We start from the raw sequence: 21,278 nt of genomic DNA on the forward strand, positions 1-21,278 counted from the left end.
AAATCAGTGAAACACTGTCTGTTTCAACTATTGGAAGAGTTATCCTTTTTCTCTTGTTCTGTGCATTCTTTCACTGTTGGATTGTTCTACTTCCCTGGCATATTAAAGGTTTTTTCTATACTTTGCTTCTTCCTTTAAGCACTGATTTTCACAGTTACTTTGTTCCAGATTCTTTCCAATTATAAGAACTGGAAGTAAAAAAACCCCTAGATTATTATTTTTTTAAATACCTTTTTTGCCAGTCTGTGTTGTGCTGTTCTTTGTATTTCACCAAGTCTGAAAATAGACTGCTCCAGGATCACATTTCTAAAACATTCTTTAAAAAAAAAAAAAAAATGAAAAGGCTCTATGCTTACTGAAATTTCCAGAAAATAATTTTGGCAAACCTTATTTTTACTGAAATACACATTTCGACCTGACCGTGAGCTTTTTTTAAAAGATTAACCCAAATTTCCTGTGTACTCATTGGGATCACTAGCCATGAAACAAAACTCGCAGGCCATTGAAGGGTTAAAACCCCAAAAGAGTGCTCAACTGCCACCGAGTGGCTTCATGTATTAATCAATTCCTAATTTGATTTTAACTCCCTCTGTCTTTCACCCTACTCGTGAGTAGAGCTGGTGTCGGTCGAAACCCCGAGACTATTTAATTGAAGCTATTGATAAGCAGACGGGCTGTGCATGGGCAGCTGGGATGCTCATGGATTCAGGGGATGGGCTCAATGTGCCCTTGGCCCAGCTTCATCCTGCCACAGCCCAGCACATTACCCAGTCAGATCTGCCTTATGAGGTCAGAAAAAAGTGGCTGGTGATTAACGGGAGGTAAATTAATAGGGGCTGAATAGCTGACTGGGCTTATTGCATCAGGAGGATGAAGCCACATTAGTCTGGGGCAGCCCCACGCATCAGCCCTTCACCCTCCTGTTGTCGTGGGTGGGAAGCTGTGCCTTTTCCTCCACAGGCACGACTGTCCTCAGGTGTCCTCACCTTCCAGGCTGTGTCACTGCAAACATTTGAATCCAGGAGGGAGGGAAATGGTCTTAAAATAGTTCTGCGCTCTGGAGAGGACCAGCTGCCTCCCCAGCAGCAGCAGCCACTGAGGCCAGCCTGGCTGCGACGTCCTGTGCAGCCCCTGTGCAATGTCTTAATGGCCCTCCAAAAAGACCAGGATCTGACCTATTTTAGATCGCATTCAGGAAATTCCTCTTTTTTATTGTAAGCATGGAGACAGCTCTGCATAGTGCAACAGGAGAAGCGTGGAAGCTGCCATGGTCTGGGTGAATACCCCAGGAATACTGAGCTGCGTCACCTCCAAAGCTTCATGCTGCAAACCTACATTTGGATTTTTTTCTCTTTCAGTGAGAAAGATGAGAAAAACCTATATAGGCACAAACTCACATGCATACGGACACGTTGCTCCCAGCACTTTCCTGGAAAAGTATAATCCACTTCCTGTATTCTTTCTTCCTTCATCTGATTGCAGAGTGTTCAGCTGTTACCATGTGGATCCTGGGATAAGACTCTAACAAAAAAGGATCCTGGCAAACTCTTCTCCTGCTTTTAAAGTTTCCAGATGATCCTGGCAATTTAAACTCTGCAATACCAAACTGGCTTGTCAACACCAAAGTCACATTTTAACTTGGTTTGGCTTTCTCCCTGGGAGTATTGACATTGCAATAATATTTGCAGTCTGGTGTCAAGAAGTTCTATCACGAGCGTGCTGAGGAGTGATGAAACTTGACGTCCTAAGTAACAAACAGTGCCTGTGCATTAAGGGATTAACAAATCAGTGGTTGTTATGGAAGTCTTCCTGGCTTCTCTCCAAGTGCTAAACATAGAGCTGAAATAGTGGTTCATCCAGAGAAACCCAAGAAGGCCAGTGCTGCAAATAATCTTGCAGGCTTTATGGGAGGGTTTCTATTACAGTGGCCAGTGACACAATGCCCCTTTGCTACCTGGTGCATCCCGAGCGAGATTTGTTGCTTTGTCTTCTGCGGCATCTGGGGTGTGAAGCTATGCTGAGATGTGGTGGTTTTGTACCAGCTTCAGGCGCAGAATTAAGTCGGCGCACGGGTCCCCAGCCTGAACTGTTTCTCCTGTCCCCTGACATCTCCTTTCTCCATAAGCATTTGGGAAGAAGAGCTGAGTGGGGGAGGTGAGAGCTCTGCAGCCGGTGCTGAGGCGGGCGTTCCGTGCTGTACGTGTTACCCACAGCGCAGGCATGCCGGGGTTCACCTGTGTCTTGCTCTGGTGACTCATTGAACAAGTAATGCAGAGAGCTTTTCCTCCTCTTGGGAGATCAAGAAGTACCATCTCATGAGCCACACTTTGCAGTGGTTGGAAGGTGAATGGAGAAGTGGATGTTATTTATGATACCTGTATATGGATTTTTGGGGGTTTCAAGTTATTTTGCTTTCTAGGGAAGGAAAGATGTATTTCCAATTGGGAAATGATCTTCTTCTGACTTTGCTAACCCATCAGGAATCATCGCTGTCCCCATTCTCCTTTCTCTGAGGAGAAACGACCCTAGTTTTGTATCTTTCTCTGACTCAGGTTTACACTATAATGTTTTGCTGGCATGGCAGTGTTAACTGGAAAGTCACACTTTCAGATGACATCACTGTGCTGGCAAAATCCCTGGCAGCAATTCTGACAACACACAGCTTTTGTTGCCCTGGTTTATGTTGTTTGCGGATATGCTGAAGCAAATGCTGCTGCCAGAAATGGCCCCTCGATTCGTGCTTACTCGTGCTGGTGGTTGTCTGTGGTGTGACCACAGTGGCAAAGACCCCGCAGAGCGGGTGAGGACCTCACTGTCCTGGGGTTGACAGTGTCAGCCCTTCTCACAAGTGTAGCTGGTATCTGAAAGCTTTACCCGAGGTGTAAAGATGAACATAAGTTCTGTGGAAGATTGGGTGTTAGCTTTGGAGAGCTTCAGAGACATCACTTTTATAGTCTCACATTCTCTAGGGGAGAAGTGCACTAAGTTCTACTGTGTGCATGCAATCCATCTGTGCAACATCATGTGGGAGAATTCCTGTTTTTCCTCTGTGTCATTGTGGGCAGTGCCCAGGAGAGCTGGTGTTAACCTCTCTTTTGTGGCCTCTGGTTGACTAGATGACGGTACCTTCCATATTAGTGAAATACAACCCCTGAAATGAGAGACCGTATTTGCTTTCTGTTCCTCTGAGCTGAAAACATCCAAGCAGAAAACAGACCCCTTAAGTCACCCGACACTGCTCCTTAAACTAAAAATGAATTTGTAATTACACTCTTTCACCTGAAGATTAGAGAAACCTCTTTTTTATGAGCATCAAGAGCTCCAAAGGTCAATTCTGGTTAGTTTTATAACTAATGCATACATTTTAGACATAATGACAGTGACAAACTTTTGGCCATCGTTCACATTATTTTGCATTTTCAGGCCATTCTGTTCGATGGCAAGGATCAAGCACTTTTAACTAAAACTGAAGTTTATAGGCTTCATAGACCCTGTTCTCTCTCCTCATAACCAAGTCCTGTGCACCGTGGCTGGCTGTTGAGACTTCTTTTGGTTTATAGTCTCTGCGGAGCTGGGTCTGGCCTTTCCCTTCAGAACAGGAATGCCAGAGGCAGTTTCCTATTCAGAGAAGCCGAGAGCATGTTGCACACCTTTGTTTCAAAAAGCCCGGCTTTGAACAGAGCAGATATATTGGGCAGGTGACACTCCGAATAACTGGATGTTTGACAATGAGGTCCAGGTTCACCTTTCAAGGAAAATTTCAGGTCCCCTGGTACAGAGCAGAAACACAAAAAATTCTTCTCTAGAGAGGGGACAACCCTTGGGATTTATGAGGAACTTGAGAGTATTTAATTAAAATCACAAAATAGACTTCAGTATTACCAGCAGTTCACAGCATTTCAGTATCTGCTTTTCTAGCTGAATGGGTTTCAGAGTATCCCTGGAAAATCTTTAGAGCATCTAGAGCATCCCTAGAAAGTCTTGAAAACTGTGCTTAGTCTTATTTTTAAGAAACTGCATGCTTAGCTTGAATTAAAATAAGGCTGCAGCTGTACCGATAATAAAATAATAGTAAATAATACCTGTAAACACTGCTATTAGAGCTGAGGTTTTTGAGTTTGAAGCTTCCATGGTAAGAGCATCTACAGACTGCCTCAGTTCTTCTTAAGCAAATGTGAACGTGGCACAAACATGCAATCAGCAGCCAGTTTCTAGCAGATTGTTCTGAAAATAAGAAAAAACCAACCAAACAAACAAACGGACCATGGGATTTAAGAGAGCCTGAGAATCGTTAGTACTGCAAAGAACAAGGATGTAAATGCCGTTCAGTGGAGATCTTGATCTCCTCCTGAAGAGCAGAGGATGGAGGAGAAAAAGAAATAGCCCACAACGTGCTGGCTGGAGTGCAATTTCCTCTGTTGTTTTATTATCGGTCGGTTTTGTGCCAAGTCTGCCATTAACAGTTCATGCCTGTGGTGTTACCTCTCGCAGTTGCTATTGGGTCTTAACATTTGGGCTTCTCCTTGAACTGTGGCTCTGGAGTTTTGTTGTGAGGCCATGGCTTGCACCAGGAGCCTTGCACATGCTCACCACAAGCAGAACAAAATTACAACCTGTCTTATTTCCCCAAAGTCTACCTACTGTTTATATGTGAGGAGGATAACTATAATTGCTTTAATTTAAGGTCTCACAAGGGAAATTGGATTTTTTTGTAACAGAAAGCAACTCAGACATGAAAGCTTTTCGATGCGTTTGGTCTCCATTTAAATTCAGAATACTGATGGGGACGTGCCATAGGTTACTATATTACTGCTTTTATGCACTGTTTAAATGTTTAGATGCATATTAATTTTAACTAATCGAAAAGGAGATGCATATTTGAGGCCTCATCCAAATTTTCCTTTCAAGTCAATGATGGTACTTTCTGTAGGATCCCATGCAGTACAGCTCACACATAACCAGATTTTCATGAGACCTTCTCTCATGAGACCTTTCATAATACCACTCTCCACACCCTGATTTGGGCCTCTAATTGCATTGCATTCCTTACATGCATAAATGAAAAAAAAAAGTTAGCAGGCTCCCCCAAGAGTAGGTTCTTAGCTGTGGAGACAGTTGCTTCAAGAAAATATAACATGCAAAACCAATCTATGTCCAACTGTGTTTCTTTTCACCTCCTTCTTTTACATATTAAAATGACAAGGCTGATCTGACCAATTTGCTGTTAAATAAGTGGACTTGAGATATAAGTAAACTATATCTATTTATTGAATAAAATGTCTTTCCCCCCCAAATAAGAGACGTACAGTTTTGTAAGAGCAGTTCGAAGATGTCTGAGACTGGCATCCAAAATACTTTCAAGCCCTTTAAGACAATGGAGTTCCTTTTGTTGACTTTGGACATCAGGGTCTTGGGCTGCCACCTACCAAAACAGATACTGGTATTCACCTCCCATTCATGGGAAGGAGAACATTTAAAAAGCAGGGTCAGTGACAGAAATGAGCTTTTGCAACTTGTCATGAAAGCTGAGTGGTGAACTGTGTGTTCTGGGGGTTGTCACCTGTGGAATCAAGGGATTTTATGAAAATGTCACCTGGCACATATAAACAGAGTTACCTAAAAACCTACGAAATATAATTCAAGAAGTTCCGAATGCAGAAGTCAAACAACAGATAGACAGAAACATACAGTGTTTATCGAATATTTAGAATTTGAGACAATCACATAATTTCTTGCAACTTAACTAAAAATTTTCGAAGGACTGGAGCTGAATATCTGTGCAGGAGTGCGAGTGTGAGAGTGACACGCACACGCAGAGCTCTGCCATGCGCCATTTGTTTCTGTTGTGGGTGAGCAAGAACATTTGGTTTAATGAGGCTCAGTTTAACCTCCAGCTGTGAAATGCAGGATTAGGTATATCCTGTGCTTAACCAGCTTTGTAATAATTTCACTAGATTCCACTTCTTTCCATATATAAGGACAGAGTCAGGAAAAAAGCTCTTAATTACAGTTAGATCAAGCTACGAAGAAGCAGTATTTTGTGTCTTTGTAACATGTAGAGAGGTTCAAAGTACACTCAGTGGCCGGCCATCTGAGAAAGACTGGAAAATATTTTCAAGAGGAAACAAAGCAATAGCTGCAGAGGCTTACCAGCAGACTTTTGCAATAAGTTCAATGCCAAATTCAAGACCAGTTCAAGAAAAATTCGATGTCTGATATCTGAAAACAACTTGGGGAGTATGGAAAGGATGTTAATTTTTCATTGCTTTTGAAAAAAGAAAAAAGATACTTTACCCCAAATTATAAGTTTGTGACAAAATTTTCAGTCTTTTTTTTTCCTCCTTCATGAAGCCAAAAATGCAAATCTAAATCTTTGTGGCAGCCTTTTAAAGAACATCCAAACTATCTCATAAAAAAACCCAGACTGGCTGTAACTGAATTTTCCTGACTATTGGAGTCCTGGTTCAGCAGAGAGACTTGAACACTTGCGTGGTCCTCCAGAAGGCAGAGGCTTGAGTGTCCATCCTGCCCTGAGCAGAATGAAGGGAATAAAGAAAAGAGAAAAGAGAGAAGAGAAGAGAAGAAGAGAAGAAAGGAAAGAAAAGAAAAGAGAAAAGAAAAGAAAAGAAGAAAAGAAAAGAAAAGAGAAAAGAGAAAAGAAAACAAAAGAGAAAAGAAAGAAAGAAAAGAAAAGAAAAAAGAAAAGAGAAAGGAAAGGAAAAGAAAAGAAAAGAAAAAAGAAAGGAAAAGAAAAGAAAAGAAAAGAAAAGAAAAAAGAAAAGAAGTGAGGCCAATAAAGCCCTTGTCTGTCTTGGTTCTGGTGTTACTTAAAGCCTGCAGGGACCTTTTCTGTTTCATGAGAAGAGGATTCAGGTCTTTGCCTTCCCCATTCCCAGCTCCCTCATTTTAGGGAATGTGGGGAGCGAGGGCAGATCCAGGACATCGCTGTGGCTGAGTTTTGGGAGGAGGTGGTTCCCTGTGGCCTCCTGCCTGGAGTGCAGCTGATAGAAGAAAATGAAAAGTGAAACGAAAAGGGGATGGTCCAGTAATTTTATTCATGTGCTTAATACTACACCCACACCTACATCTACTTAGCTGGTGGAACTGGGCAGCACCCCTTAGCTTCTCCTTTGACATGCTAATGAGCCACGGGTGGGCTCCCTTAGTCTGAGGCTCTTAAAACTCCTCACCTACAAGCCACAGACCAGACTCAGGCTACACTGAATGTCAGTGGTTATGGCTCCATTTGGCTTTTTAACTATTGAGCTTCATTTCTGTTTGGGTTGTGGGTTGTGATGCTTGAATCTCAACTGTGCCAGCCCATATTCTGTCTTGAGAAAAGCCTGCCAGTTGTGTGATTATAATTATGTATTGCAATTTGGTTTGAGCTGATTATCTGAGTCTCCCATGAGTTACTGGGTTGATCTTTCTCTGCTGATCTGAAAAAAAAAGAGGGAAAAAATACAGATGCTTGAATATTGACAGTGTGCTAAAGTTCCCTGCCTCAGTTGCTAAGGAGAGTGGCGAGGTTTGAAACTTGCACTGCTTTTATTGGCTGTGCCCCACTGAGATACTAATAAAAATATTTTTCCAAGAGTGGTTTTACGTGGTAAAATCTGCTAAGCCTCTTACTGACTGTCTCCTGCTATTTATTATGCCTTTCCCAAAGTGTTAGCTCCCCCGGCAATAGAGAATTCCAGTTGTCACCATTGCAACCAGATGAAATCTGCTGCTTTGCCCCGCCAGCTCATGATACGAGGGGAAAGTTGGAGCATAGGTGGCAGTGGGGATGCTCTTTCCTGCGCTGTGTTTGCAAGTGGCTGAGATCCAGCCACAGCAAAACATCCAAATGCATCCTCACAGCTCTCTGTGCTGCTGCTGTGCAAGGGCTTTGCACCTTATTCTTGGGGTCGTACCATTTCCAAGTCCATATGAATAACTACAGATGTCTTTACTGATGAAGCTGGCTGACGTTGCCTTTGTGACCTGCTGGCTGAATACTGGACAGGGAATTGGGAGAGTAGGTGTCTTGGCAGATCATCGTCCCCTAAAGCTTTTGCCACCAGTCTAAGGACCGATCCCTGGATGCGCTGTGTGTACAACAGGAATATGAACCAGTGTAAAGGAATTTAATCTCTCCCATTGCAGAAAGCTCATATTATTACATGACATAGAAGATGTTAAATAGTTTTAATCTCATCCCTCAATTTTTTTCTTATTTGCGGAGTTATTTCAAAATCAAATGCGTTGATTTTTTATTGCACTCTCATGTGTGTAATTTCCAGCTTGCCTGATAAATGCTGTTGAAGCTAATGGGACTCTTCACATATACTTAAAGTCAGATACGTGCTTTGCTGAGCTTATTTTTGCTTGAATACATCTCGTAGTGATAACTGCAATTACTGAACCTTAATTCAATTATTTGCTAGCTTCACACAGTGAAATTGCCCATCCCTCAGCTTCCCGATGCATGAGACCCTACAACATGGATTAATGAGATAAGGATGAAATCTTCGTGCAAGGTTGTGCGGTAGGGGATGTTCGCTGGGGCACAGGGTTGCCTAAAAGGGCCACTCGTGCAGTGCTGCGGTCAGGAGAAGCCAAGGCCATTGCCCTGGTGCCCGTGTGAGAGCTGCGCAAGGCAGGTGCTTTGCAGCATCTCCTTCTCATTATTTGAGATGTGTTTCTGCTTTGCTTGACCTCTGCAAAATATCGCTGCTCTGCTGGACATACTAAGGATGCCCTGGGCCAGGTCATTCTAACAGAGTGGTGTGTTCTGATAGTGCCATTGAGCTCTGTGGGTATGGTAAAATATCTGTAACTGTGAGTAGGAGTAAGGTGATCATGGGTCACCATGCTCTAAATTGGGATAGAAAGATGTTAATGTTTGTGCAGATAATAATGTGTTCTGCAAGACTTCATTCATTAATATGGGAAAAGAGGTTGAAGTTCCAATAGTAATATTATCTTGTCAAGTGCTGCATGTAAGACCAGCTTATTTTGGTCATCTGTGATAGATTTTTTTCCCAAGATGATAAAATAACTTTTTTCTGTGAAGTTCCCAAACATATAATGTTCTTCTGTTCCCTTCTAGCTGGCTGACTGCAACAGCTTGCCACGAAATTTCAGTAAGGTAGAGAGAGCTAATGCATCCACAAACAGCTTCTTGGATCTGGGGGCTGCCTTTTAATATTGCTGCTGGTTGTTTGGGGCTCTGATTGTTTGTTCTTTCACATGCTAATGTTGGCGATTTCAATTTTTTAATCATCTGAATGTATTAAATATGCCCCTAGTTATTTTTATTTCCCTCCTGTACTTGTGCAAAAGACATTGGTTAGTAACATCTGAGTTTTGACCAAGTTCAAATCAAATCCATTTACCTACCTGAAGAGCAGTTGGTACTTTTAGCTAAATTGCAGCAGGAAATAACAGGAAAAGACTTTGAACTAAACCTTCCATTTAATTACCCAGTTGCAAACAATGGGTTGTTGAGTGTCAAAATTGAAGCAGTTTCAATTACTGGAACAATTATGGTTTAGAAAATTCTTGCCGGTAGGTTGAAGAATTTATATTACAGTGACAGGCAAGTAATTCAGGTAATGGGCAGTACAAATAGTCCATTGAGATGAAGGCAGCCTGACCCAGTGGACTGAAATAAAACCTTCCTCCTTTTTCTCTTCACAACTATATATAACCAAAAGCCAAGGTCTCAGCAGAGACATCCAAGATTTATGGGGTAAAACTAGAATATGAAGTAAGAATGATTTTTTTTGGTTATAGATTTATTTTTCCTTCACATAGAGAGTTACCCAAATCATAAGCCCAAATCCTTATGAGCTTACATGGTCAGGATGGGATGCCCTTGCCCTGTTTTTAAGGACCAGGTTCACCCTGATAGTTAAATGACAGCTAAAGGAAATTCTGTGCTTTGTAAGAAGATGGAGTAGCCACTAAAAAATGGAAATTGCTTGTGTCTCTGAGGGCTGGGTAGTGGTGTGGCATATTCATTTGTCCAAAGAAAATCTTCTGAATTGGTGTCAATAAGGGTATCTTCTATTACCAATATTGAATGCATCACAGTATTCCTTTACATCTAGTTACATTTCATGTTAAGATACATAATTTCTTCTAATGTTATGTTGAATAGCAGATATAATATTAATAAATTTAAATGGTGCAGTGTGTAATCTGCTGTCTCTTGAGCTTAGTGCCAGTGGGTTTGCATTGTAGGAAAATGAAGCTGATTATTATAAAGCCTCTGAAATGACAGTCCTCTGGGAAGTCTGCTGTCGCTGACTCACGTATGCTTGATTCTCCTCTTCATTCTGGATATTACATTTTTCCATCCCATTATAAAGGGACCCCCCAGAGGTAAATGGAAAGGGGCTTTGTAGAACTCCTGGCCTTCAAATTGGTGCTTGTTGTTTTTGGTGCTTTTTTTTTTTTTTTTAAATTAAAATGGCATGTGGACCAGGAGAGGAAGATTTCACAATGCAGAAGGTCACAACTGGATTACAAAGAAGTGATAAGAGCAGCATCGCAGGTGCTTGGCCCTAATCCTCAGGTGCCACCAGGGCCATCCCTCCTGCCCCGCACCAGCGGGAGGCGGGTCTCTGTCTGCCGAACCTCCGCGGGTGCCTTGGATGTGCTGGGGCACAGGATGCCCATGTTTAGACACCCAAATTGCTCTGAGGTGATGCTGCAGCCCATGGGGAGAAGGGAAGCTGTGACTCTTTAGAAAGGCTTGTAATATTTCCACAGGGCACAGGGTCAAACTGATCATTTATGATTTTTTTTTTTTTTTTAACCTCTGTTCAGCCTTCAGCTGTTACAGTTTGCGTGAAAGGAGAAAATAGTGTTTTCAATTAAAGGCTACTTATGTAACAACCCTCTTTTGAATGCTAATTCATGAATTACTGGAAGATGACTGTACTGCTTTTTAATTTTCCTCGGTCACTTCAGCATATAATTCTAATTGAAATAGTTCTGGGTTTTTTTTGCTCATCTCTTTCATAAATGCTGAGAAGTCTGTCAAGCAAACTTCTGTCTTTCTGTATTTAATTTTGTTAAGAATGGTCCATTTCGTTACATCAAAGTGACTTAGAATTAAATCCTTGTCTTCTTTTTTCTCCCTTCCAGCAGAAGTAACACTGAAGGGTAACAGAAACTATAATTTGTCTAAATTGTCTATAAGTTTTCAACACTTTATCTTCACAGTTGGTTCAACATAGCCACTGCACTGATCTGACTTTACTGGACAGAAACAGAAAGGAAAATAAATGTTTCTTTTTAGTACTTTGACCTTAAAATACCACAAACACCATCCATCTTCTCGTGTTATTTGTGTTATTTTCAAATTGAATCACTCAGCATATCGGGTCAAAAAGTCAGAGGCCACCATTTCTTCTTCCTGCTAGCAGGATAGAAAGCTTTGATAGGAGCAAGTGTTTGCTGATTTTTTTTTTTTAATATGTAATTTTAGGCTTTGGTAAGGACCAAGACTTTAATTTCTATCTAAAGTATATAAAACAATGCATTATTTTTTATGGAAAATACCATTTTCCACCTATGTTAATAATCAAATTCCTTTTGTTTTCCAGACAGCGAAAAAGTTGGATTTGCAGTCCATTTTTACTAAAAACCTGACTTGTTGGTCCTATGTATTTCTCAATGATATAAGTAGGCAAAACTCCCTTCCCTGCTAGGAGGAACATGTCTTGGTCCATTTCTTTCATAATAGGGCTGACAAAGATCTCAGGCTTTGGTCCAAGAGCAGTATCTTCTGGGGTCACTTCAAGTTCTGCCTAGTTGAAAAATTTAGCAATAAATGTCATTATTTCCAGATAATGAAGAGTTATTGTGTCTGAGGGAGCACTGTCAGTGCTGGCAGTGTGTAGTGCAGGTTTAGGCTGAAGGCGAAGGTGGTGGGTCTGCAGGCTTGTCCCTGTGCTCATCATCTGGTAAAGGGAGGCAACACCATGTAGAGTGATGCTGAGTTAGACCCAGGGGAGGTCTTGCACTTTCATACCACTGTGAAATTCAGGGGATCCCCTCGTTTTCCTTTTTTCTTTTTCCTTTTTCCCCTTTCCTTTCCTTTCCTTTCCTTTCCTATCCCTTCCGTTCCTTCCCTCCCTTTCCCTTTCCTTTCCCTTTCCATTTCCCTTTCCTTTCCTTTCCTTTCCTTTCCTTTCCTTTCCGTTCCGTTCCGTTCCGTTCCATTCCTTTCCGTTCCCTTCCGTTCCTTCCCTCCCTTTCCCTTTCCTTTCCTTTCCTTTCCTTTCCTTTCCTTTCCTTTCCTTTCCTTTCCTTTCCTTTCCTTTCCTTTCCGTTCCTTTCCTTTCCTTTCCTTTCCTTTCCTTTCCTTTCCTTTCCTTTCCTTTCCTTTCCTTTCCTTTCTTTTCCCTTCCGTTCCTTTCCGTTCCCTTCCTTTCCTTTCCGTTCCTTTCCTTTCCGTTCCTTTCCTTTCCGTTCCCTTCCGTTCCTTCCCTCCCTTTCCCTTCCCTTCCCTTTCCTTTCCTTTCCTTTCCTTTCCTTTCCTTTCCTTTCCTTTCCTTTCCTTTCCTTTCCTTTCCTTTCCTTTCCTTTCCTTTCCTTTCCTTTTCTTTCCCTTCCCTTCCCTTCCCTTCCCTTCCCTTCCCTTCCCTTCCCTTCCCTTCCCTTCCCTTCCCTTCCCTTCCCTTCCCTTCCTTTCCCTTTCCCTTTCCTTTTCCCTTTCCTTTTCCCTTTCCTTTCCTTTCCTTTCCTTTCCCTTCCCTTCCTTCCCTCCCTTTCCCTTTCCTTTCCCTTTCCCTTTCCCTTTCCCTTTCCCTTTCCCTTTCCCTTTCCTTTCCTTTCCTTTCCTTTCCTTTCCTTTCCTTTCCTTTCCTTTCCTTTCCTTTCCTTTCCTTTCCTTTCCTTTCCTTTCCTTTCCTTTCCTTTCCTTTCCTCCAATATTTGGATGAAACTCATGTTTGAAAAAAATCCACAATAGAAGATCAAGAACTACTCCAGAGTAGTCAATGGCCAGTTGTTGCCGTTTGCTGGGACAAAGTGTATATGCAGTTATGCAAGTTGTAAATTGGATCAGGTCAAGCAAAGACTGACTGTGCGTCTCCTCTGCTCTCTCTTGGTCTCCTTTTCTGTGTCCCTCCCTCTCTCTCTGCTCCTCAGCTTAGAAAACATTCCCAATGAAAGTTCAACCCAAAGAGCACTCACCCATGGAGTTTCAGTTCAGATGAAAATGATTTTGCTGATAAATTCCTTGAAACTCCAGAGATGTGAAGTGATTTTACCTGAAGGGTAATTTATTATAGACATGCTGCCCATTAATTGAGATAATATCCAACAATGATGATGAACAGAGATGATCAGGGATTGTACTTTTAAAATGCCATTCTACTAGAAAAGCAGTTTGGGATCCACTTACATCTCAGTAATGAAAATTGTGTAAGGTAATAAGAGATTTCATTTTGTGAGTGAATCGACAATGCAAATACCAGGATTTTTAATTTAGGTTTAAGTGGAGTAATGGCTACTCATTCTGACGCATCATTAGTCGTATTGCTTTTTAATGAGGGATTCACTTTCTTTTCCTGGTAAGCTCTAACACTGATAGCAAAGCCCAATGAATGAGTAAATGTTTAGGGAGGTCTGATGAATACGTGTCACTGCACCATTTTAATTTAAAAAAGGAAGAAAAAGCAGTTTTCCTTCTATGGTGAAGAAATACGCATTTGCTTTTAGTGCAAGGAAAATAAATAGTGCAGAACCGTGACTGGTAGGCTGTTGTAAAAATAATTAGAGTAAGAACATTTTGAAACAAATTCTAGAAAATACGGAAGGAATGTTTCATTGAGTGGAGTGCTCATGAAAGGGACTGACTTTATGGCTGACGGCTGTAGGACAAAGCGGTTCTTTGGCCATCTCCAGCATGGATGTGTTTTAAATAAGGGTAGATGAAGATTCTTGCCCCAAACACCTCATTCCTCTTCTGGATAGGTCTCTGTTCAGCATTTTTATTTGTTGGATGTTTTGTCTTTTCCTTTTACTTTTTTTCTTTTTCCTTTCTTTTCTTTAATTAGGATCTTGTTTTGATGTTCATTGAACTCAGTGGGAATCTTTCCATCAAATTGAATGCATTAGGTCAGATTCATAATCAGCAGTCATTGAAACAACCTAACAATAGTTTTGTCACACACAAGTGCACTGTCTTAAATGGGATTTGCTTAAAAAAAGCAATAGAACTAATCCATTATAAACACTTGTTAGAGCAGAGTTTTGACTGTATCTGTATATTTACCAACACAATTTCAACCAATTTAAGCCAAATTGAAATTAATTCAGACTCTTGCTCCAGGCAGGAGCTTAGGGCAGTTAAATTAAATCAATTTAAACTAGCGTACTTTTAGGCACAGCAGGATGATGTTGTGTGTTGACTATATGTAGGTCTGGTTGCCTTCCTTCGGTGGGTGAGACATTTTGACTTTCTATGAGGACAAGCTATAGAGTAGTGAAACACATGCTATGTCTAATGTAGACTAACCCATTCAGATTTGGGGGCAAGAGAACAAGTTTCTGGGAGGCAAACAAATGTCTACAAAATGTCTCTCATGCCTGTTTCTACATTCTTGGTGCTCTGTAACCATGTGGCATCTTGCAAGTCACAGCAGCTTGCAAAATCTGAGCAATCCAGGGCCTCTAAACAGTGGCAAGGCAGCACGTGTCCTGCAGCAGAGCCTTCGAGGAGATCTGTCACCTCTGGCGTCTCCAGCACAAAGCTACAACCTCACAATTTCACTCTGCTGTTTCATTCTGCTTTTCCCTCTCCCGTGCAAGTGCCCTTTCATCACAGATGTCAGAATCATAGAATCATAGAATCATTTCAGTTGGAAGAGACCCTCAGGATCATCAAGTCCAACCATAACCTAACCTAACTCTAGCACTAAACCATGTCCCTAAGAAGGTCATCTAAACACCTTTTAAACACCTGCAGGGATGGTGGCTCCACCACTTCCCTGGGCAGCCTGTTCCAGTGCCTAACAACGCTTGCAGGGAAGGGTACATGAGCTCCTGAGCTGACAAACTAAAGGAGCGTTGGGGCCTCTCCAGGAGGTTGCTGTCCCTCCATGTACGTACCCTAGTGAAGAAGAGGTTGCACACAGCAGGGCAGTGGAAGTGTAACCAGACAGGGTCAAATAGTTTCCGGATAACCACCAAGAGACCTCTACACATCCACATGCCTGGGACAATGCCAGTGAACTAAGATTCTTCTCATCATCATCCTTTGTGACCTGCTAACCTTCCTTTGAAAGTATATACCTCCCAGGCATGGTGGAGGAAATTCAGTTTTGCAGCAGTCACTCTTTGGCTTCAGAGGGAGTTATCTCCTTCAGATCTTTCTGTCTCTGACTCTCTATTGTGAAATGTGAAAAAAATATAGGCCATGATCTTCTCTGATGCCACCTTGTAAATTCAAGGGAATCCCAGGCATCCAAGATGCTGAAGTTGTCCTGTATGACTTGACTCCACGTGAGGCTCAGCCGGTCCCAGCAGATTGGGTGATACAGGACTATTATCCATTTCTTATGGTGGCTTTCTTGAAAACTGCCCTTCTCTTCACAGCTTGTAAAAGGAAAGGTGATAGGGTGAGTGTGCCAGAATGGTTGTGAAAGCACTGGGTCACACTAGATGTTTTAACCTAAGAAAACAACATTTTGGAATTAAACCAAAGCTGAATATGACCTAACACAGGCCATGTAGCTACAATAAAATGTTTCTGACACTGCCAGAAAAATATGTATCCACTCTGAATCCACCAATTCTTCTCTGCTAAATGGGAGCAAGAAATAGAAATCAACTTTCCATATTTCCAGAGATCTATGCATGGCCACAGTCCTCAAAGTCTCAGTCATGGTCAGGCCTTTGGGGTTACTGAGGGGTTTTTATATACAGTTGAGCTGATTTATGAGTTTTCCTGTTAAATTTTATTGCACCAGTGGCTTTTCTTCGGTTCTTTTGAAGTAGAAAACACCATTTCTGCAGCAAATGCAAGTCAAAAGTCTTAATGGAGCATAAAAATCTAAAAGGTCATGATTTTATAGCTTTAAAATAGAGGATAGTGCACTGCTTGCAACTCTTAAAAATATGAGAAGTTAATGAGGGTGTTTATCAGTAATAAGAAATATACTCTTCTCCCAGACCTTTGATTTTGGCTACTTGTGTATTGGCTTTTTATCGGTGCACTTTTATAAAAAAGAAAAACTCATTCTAGGACTGTCCCATTTCAGAATCACAGAGAGGGAGAGAGAACTAATAACATGAGGCAGAAACTTTGTCCCAGGGAGATTATTAAATACTCTTGACAGGCAGTGCGGCTTCTCTCTTTGAGCATGTACTATTGATTGCATTTGTCTGGTTTCTAGTGTCATATTGGCTACTTTTATTTATTTGACTTTGTTTAAGACCTCTGGGTGCATGCAGTTTTATAACTAAATAAGAAACTGTTCTTGTCACACACATTTTGCAACATTAGGTGAATCGCAGTAGCACAGTTTACAAACTCTCATTGCTTTCCTCATGCAGGTGACTGGAATAGCCTGTGCTGTTTTAGAAAAAAAGTTTGGAAAATGCCTCCTGGTGGATTTATTTTGCCGATTTTGATTTAATCTGAAGTCTTAAAAATGTTTTTTTCATCTGCATCTTAACAAATGTTTTTACTGAACATGTAGGAAATCAGGTAAAATAAAAATGCCTTCTTGCTCTATCACTGAATGAAGTAGACCTTGAATGGTTCACCTCCAACTTGAAAGTGTTTTATCCAGGTGTGAGCATGGAAAAAGCATTTTATTACAATGCTCACCATCACTGTTGTTGCAGGGAGAAGTAATGGGAACAGGTCACGGGACAGAAACGGTCATGGGAAAAGCCAACAGAGCAGGAGGGGCACAGCTTTGCTTCTTCTCATTAATAAAGACTGTCCTGTTTTCTGTCGTCGTTTTTGCAGCAGTCCAGCACGGGGGACCTGCGGACTCTGAGGAAAGGATTGTCCCCATACCACTCCGAGTCACAGCTCTCCTCGCTGCCGCAGTATCAAGACACCCTGCAAAATGTAAGAGACATTTCGTTACCTATACAGACAGAGCCGCGGGTTTCCCCAAAAGTGGGCATGGCTGGCGGGGGGCACGTGAAGATGATGGGGGAGCTCTCCCAGCTGAGAATTCACCCTGAAACTGCTGGTGCAAATGTGGAGCTGAAGCCTGCAGCTGTTGGGAGGATGGGGAGCCCCTGGGAACATTGATCTTTACCTGAGTTTGGATCATCAACTTCTTGGCATAGGTTTTTCAGTTAACTGACGGTCACTGTTGTGCACCCTTGAAAGCAAGGGTGAGTCTTACCTGCAGCTCCTTCTTTGTAAATGACCTGTATGGCAGCTGTGAAAAAGCTGGTCACGGATGAGGCAAAAAATGGTTTGCCAAGTGTCTGGCAGTGTGTGGTCAGGATTACTTTAGCAATTAAGTTCTTAGCACTTTCATTGCAGGATTTTCTGTATCCCAGATGAGGTTTATGTTTCCTAAGATTTGCCTGTGTTCCTTCTTCTCAAACAACAGAAGAATCTTGATTAAAGCCTCTTGTGAAGATGGATATGGTGCTGCTGTGCCAGGGCTCCTCCAGCACTGGTGTGGCAGGCACTGCCGGATGATTGCCTACCAGATGTTTGCCTGACTGCCTGAGACTCTACGTTTGCTTGGTGACAGTGGTTTCCAGATTGCAGGAAAAGTGTAGATGTAGACAGGGAGACCTGCTGCGAGTGGGGCGCAAGTGTCGTGATCATGAGCAAAGACCTCGCTGCCACCCCGCGTCTTCTGCTCCGTGTCCAGGGCACTGGTCAGCAGAGCTGTGGGTGCTGTAGGACCAGTTGTATGTTGACTGCCTGCCTGGGTAAAGGTTATTCTGTAGGTTTAGTGTGCTTCTTAGAGCTGTAAAAAATGGGGTAATAGTAATTTAGGAAAGTTTGCTTAAATAAAACTCCAGTGTGAAAGCACAACCCCTTTCTATCCCTGCTGAACTGCAGGATGGATAGAGACCCTCCAGCCAAAAAAAAAAGGAACGAAACCATGCAAATGAAATTGAAGATGGTGGCTGAATATCCACTTTGTGCCCCATATATAAAGTGCCCCATATATAAAGTCAGGAGACTTTATAAGGAGGGCAGAGAGATATGGGCCTGGAGATGTTTGGCTGTGCCAATGCCTTACAGTTTGGGGGATTTTGTTTCGCTTCCCTTGTGCTCAAGCTTGGGTCCACGCAGGGGACGCTCACTCAGCCTGTGCTGGTTGCCCTGAGGAGTGCTGCTACACACAATTTTACGTTGATCTTGTGGGTCAGGCCAGCAGCTTTCTGCAGAGGAGCTGTGCCTGAGCATCGGCCCTGCAGCTCACCGGGGCTGTGTGAGGGCTGGTGGCAGACGGTGCTGCCTGCTGGAGCCCTTCCCGGCTGCTTGTCCCTGCTTCCCCTCCTTCTGCAAGGGAGAGGTGGCACCTGGCGTTTATGGAGAGGCCCAGCTGCTGCATGGCACTCACCTTCATCTGTCACCCTGGCTGTGTTCTGCCTTCTTTGCGGGAGGATGATAGAGAAAAACCAAAACCAGTTTTGGATCCATATCTGCATCATCTGGGATACTTATGTAGCCATTTATTTACTTATTCCTACCAAAATCCCCTTGATTTGTGGCTTGACATGATATACGGTGTTGTGACAAAGGATAACAATCACAAATTCATGCAGACATCTTTGAATGTCTCAGGCACCTCCTAGAAAGTGGGCAGTTAGACTTAACTGACTTTCTCTGCAGCTTCTTTTTTTTTTTTGACAACAGACATGAGTTTATGAGAAATCATTCCTCTTTGTGCCTGCACAGGCTTCACACGGGTGAGCGCTGGACAGTTGGTGTCAGCTGTAAAGCTGTCACACCCGTTCAGGGTTTCATCATCATCACTGCCTGTACAACTCTTTGGGGAAGTTTCTTAGTGTGTCCCTTGCTGTCACACAGTTTGCACGTAGGCATCACTCCAGCTCTCCATGGCCCTGATGTACCTCAGTTAATGAAACAGTTTGGTGTTTCTAATGGATCCTGGATCATGGACACTGGTGCACACTCAAGACACAGAACCAAAAGACGCTCATAACTGTAGTCTGTGCACTACTTAGTCAGTGGTGCATCATGCAGATGGTGAATTGTGGATTTGCTCTGTGATCTGAAGTGGTTACCAAATACCCAGGAAAAGCAGTCCCAGGGCATTAGTTCTGACCTACAAGCCCCTGGCCATTGCAAGGAAAGGTGTGACTTGTATGTTGCCTTGAACTGATAGCAGGCTGATCAAACTCCCCAGCCATGGGAACTACAAACCAGAGTCATTTCATGATGTATCACAGGCTCCCCGTGTCCTTTGGGAGGTGAGGGCGATTCCCTCAGGCTCGGACTCTGAGTGAGGCATGAGAGGAGGTGGCAACAAGCAGCTCCCTGTGGGACCTGCCATTCCCCTGGGATGAGAGGGGCAGGCTCCGGGGCAAGCTGTGTGGGCTGGCTTGGTCTTTCCCGCTGCTGGCAGCCTCCAGACCTGCTCAGTGTTGGGTCAGATGATGTCCCAGGCATGGGAGCTGACTTTGAGGTACCTGTAAGTAGTGCATGGCTGAGGACCCAGTGGCCAGGCTGCTGTCTGGGTGTCAGCAATGGAAATGATCCCGAAGTACCCTTGGACGGCATGCGCTTGCATTTGCCAGACTGAGCTGTTCCTGTGTCTTCAGCACTTTGGTTCTCCGTAGTAGCTAGGACAGATTTTTTCACCCATGTTGCATTCATGCACTGCACGTATTCTCTTTACGGCTTCTCTGTGTGGATGCAGCAGCACTTGGGATAAGTTATTGCACTCAGATTAGCAACCTTCTGATTAAACGCAGGGAGCTGTTGGAGGAGTCTCAGATGTGTGGCAGGAGTGTGCAGAGAAGGTGATGCTCAGTCTGTCCTGGAAACTCTTCCAGCTCAGAGCTTTTCTGGAATTTAACTATACTAGGTGGGAGTTACCGACTTTCAATTTTATTTGTTGGCATTGTCCAAGGAGTCTGGATTGCCTGGTCATATGGTCTCACCTCTGGTTAGTGAGGTGGAAATTGCATTTCAGTAACACTGAGAGTTTTAGGAGAATAATGGCCATTTGGGTAACTGGGATTGCAGGGGGAGGAGAAGCCCTGTCACTGAAGTGCTGTGAATCAGGACTGGGAGTCATGCCTACCGCCATAGAGAGACTCTTATCCCATAAACTGTGTACCTTCTTTTCACCTTTCTGTGCCTCAATAGTTCTTTTGCAGGAATTGGGTGGGCAATCACTTATTCCATGGCATGGTTTTCAGGCAGTTCTATATCACTAAGTGCTCCAGGATCTTCCGGGGAGGACACTAAATGTGGTGTTTCATTTTTGGAAAAGTATAGTGTTTCTGGAGAGTTCCATTTGTTTCTCTCATGGGCTTTCTCCAGCACTAATCAAATGACGAGTGAAGATTGAGAGGTGGAGTTGTCCACACTTGGTGTCAGCTCTCAGGTCTCTGGCTCTCTGTAAAGCCACCCTACACAGTGCTTAACCTTTGGTTACGTCTAATGATTGCTGAGCTACAATTCTGACATGAGGAGAATGTATGGTGGAAATTCCTCATCCACAGCTGTAATATTCTTATTTTGATACTAATAGTCATGGTTCAGCAATTCATTTTCTAAGAGGTGGAACCTCAGCTGCTGACTTCTGGAGCAGTCGAGGCGCCTGTAGCACAGCCGAGGATGAATGTGGTAGCTGAGGCATGGCCCAGAACTTGCATCTCTGATTTTGCTCTGCTCCCTTTGGCTTCTTCTTGGGTGTTCTGGCTGTCCATGTGGGCACATGGTGCCTGTAGACCTTCACGTTTCTGCCCACTGCCCTGCGGCTGTGCCTCAGGCATGTTTCAGCACCCAGACACAGGAAGGTGACCTCAGGGCTGCTCATATTCCTGTGCTTGGAGGTACCTTCATCTTGGGAAGCTCATAAGCCAGGTGCCTGGAGGAACCATTTATCCACATTGGTGTAAAACATCATTAAATGTGATCCAGCCTGTTACTCACAGTTGGAGCTAGCCTGGCTGGCTTAGACTTAGAATTTACTATCAGCTTTCATGTGATTTGTAATAGGAATCCTGCCTTTGGTGGAAGTAACTGTAGAGGTTTGCAATGGAAATATTAAGGTTAAAGTGGATGGAGTGCGGGATGGAAAAGTGTG

The 21,278-nt window shown here is 43.0% G+C and overlaps 1 protein-coding gene across 1 annotated transcript in view; it reads left to right on the forward strand.

Annotated features, from left to right (window-relative positions):
• CCDC85C (coiled-coil domain containing 85C) overlaps positions 1-21,278 on the forward strand; it is a 114,662-nt gene that overhangs the window by 69,663 nt on the left and 23,721 nt on the right. Inside the window, exon 3 of the mRNA XM_065636024.1 lies at positions 16,982-17,086. Within this exon, the coding sequence (XP_065492096.1) occupies positions 16,982-17,086 (105 nt within the window). The remainder of the gene's footprint in view (positions 1-16,981; positions 17,087-21,278) is intronic.

This window comes from Caloenas nicobarica, chromosome 5 (genome assembly GCF_036013445.1).
Source record: "Caloenas nicobarica isolate bCalNic1 chromosome 5, bCalNic1.hap1, whole genome shotgun sequence".
NCBI classification, from domain to species: Eukaryota; Metazoa; Chordata; class Aves; order Columbiformes; family Columbidae; genus Caloenas; species Caloenas nicobarica.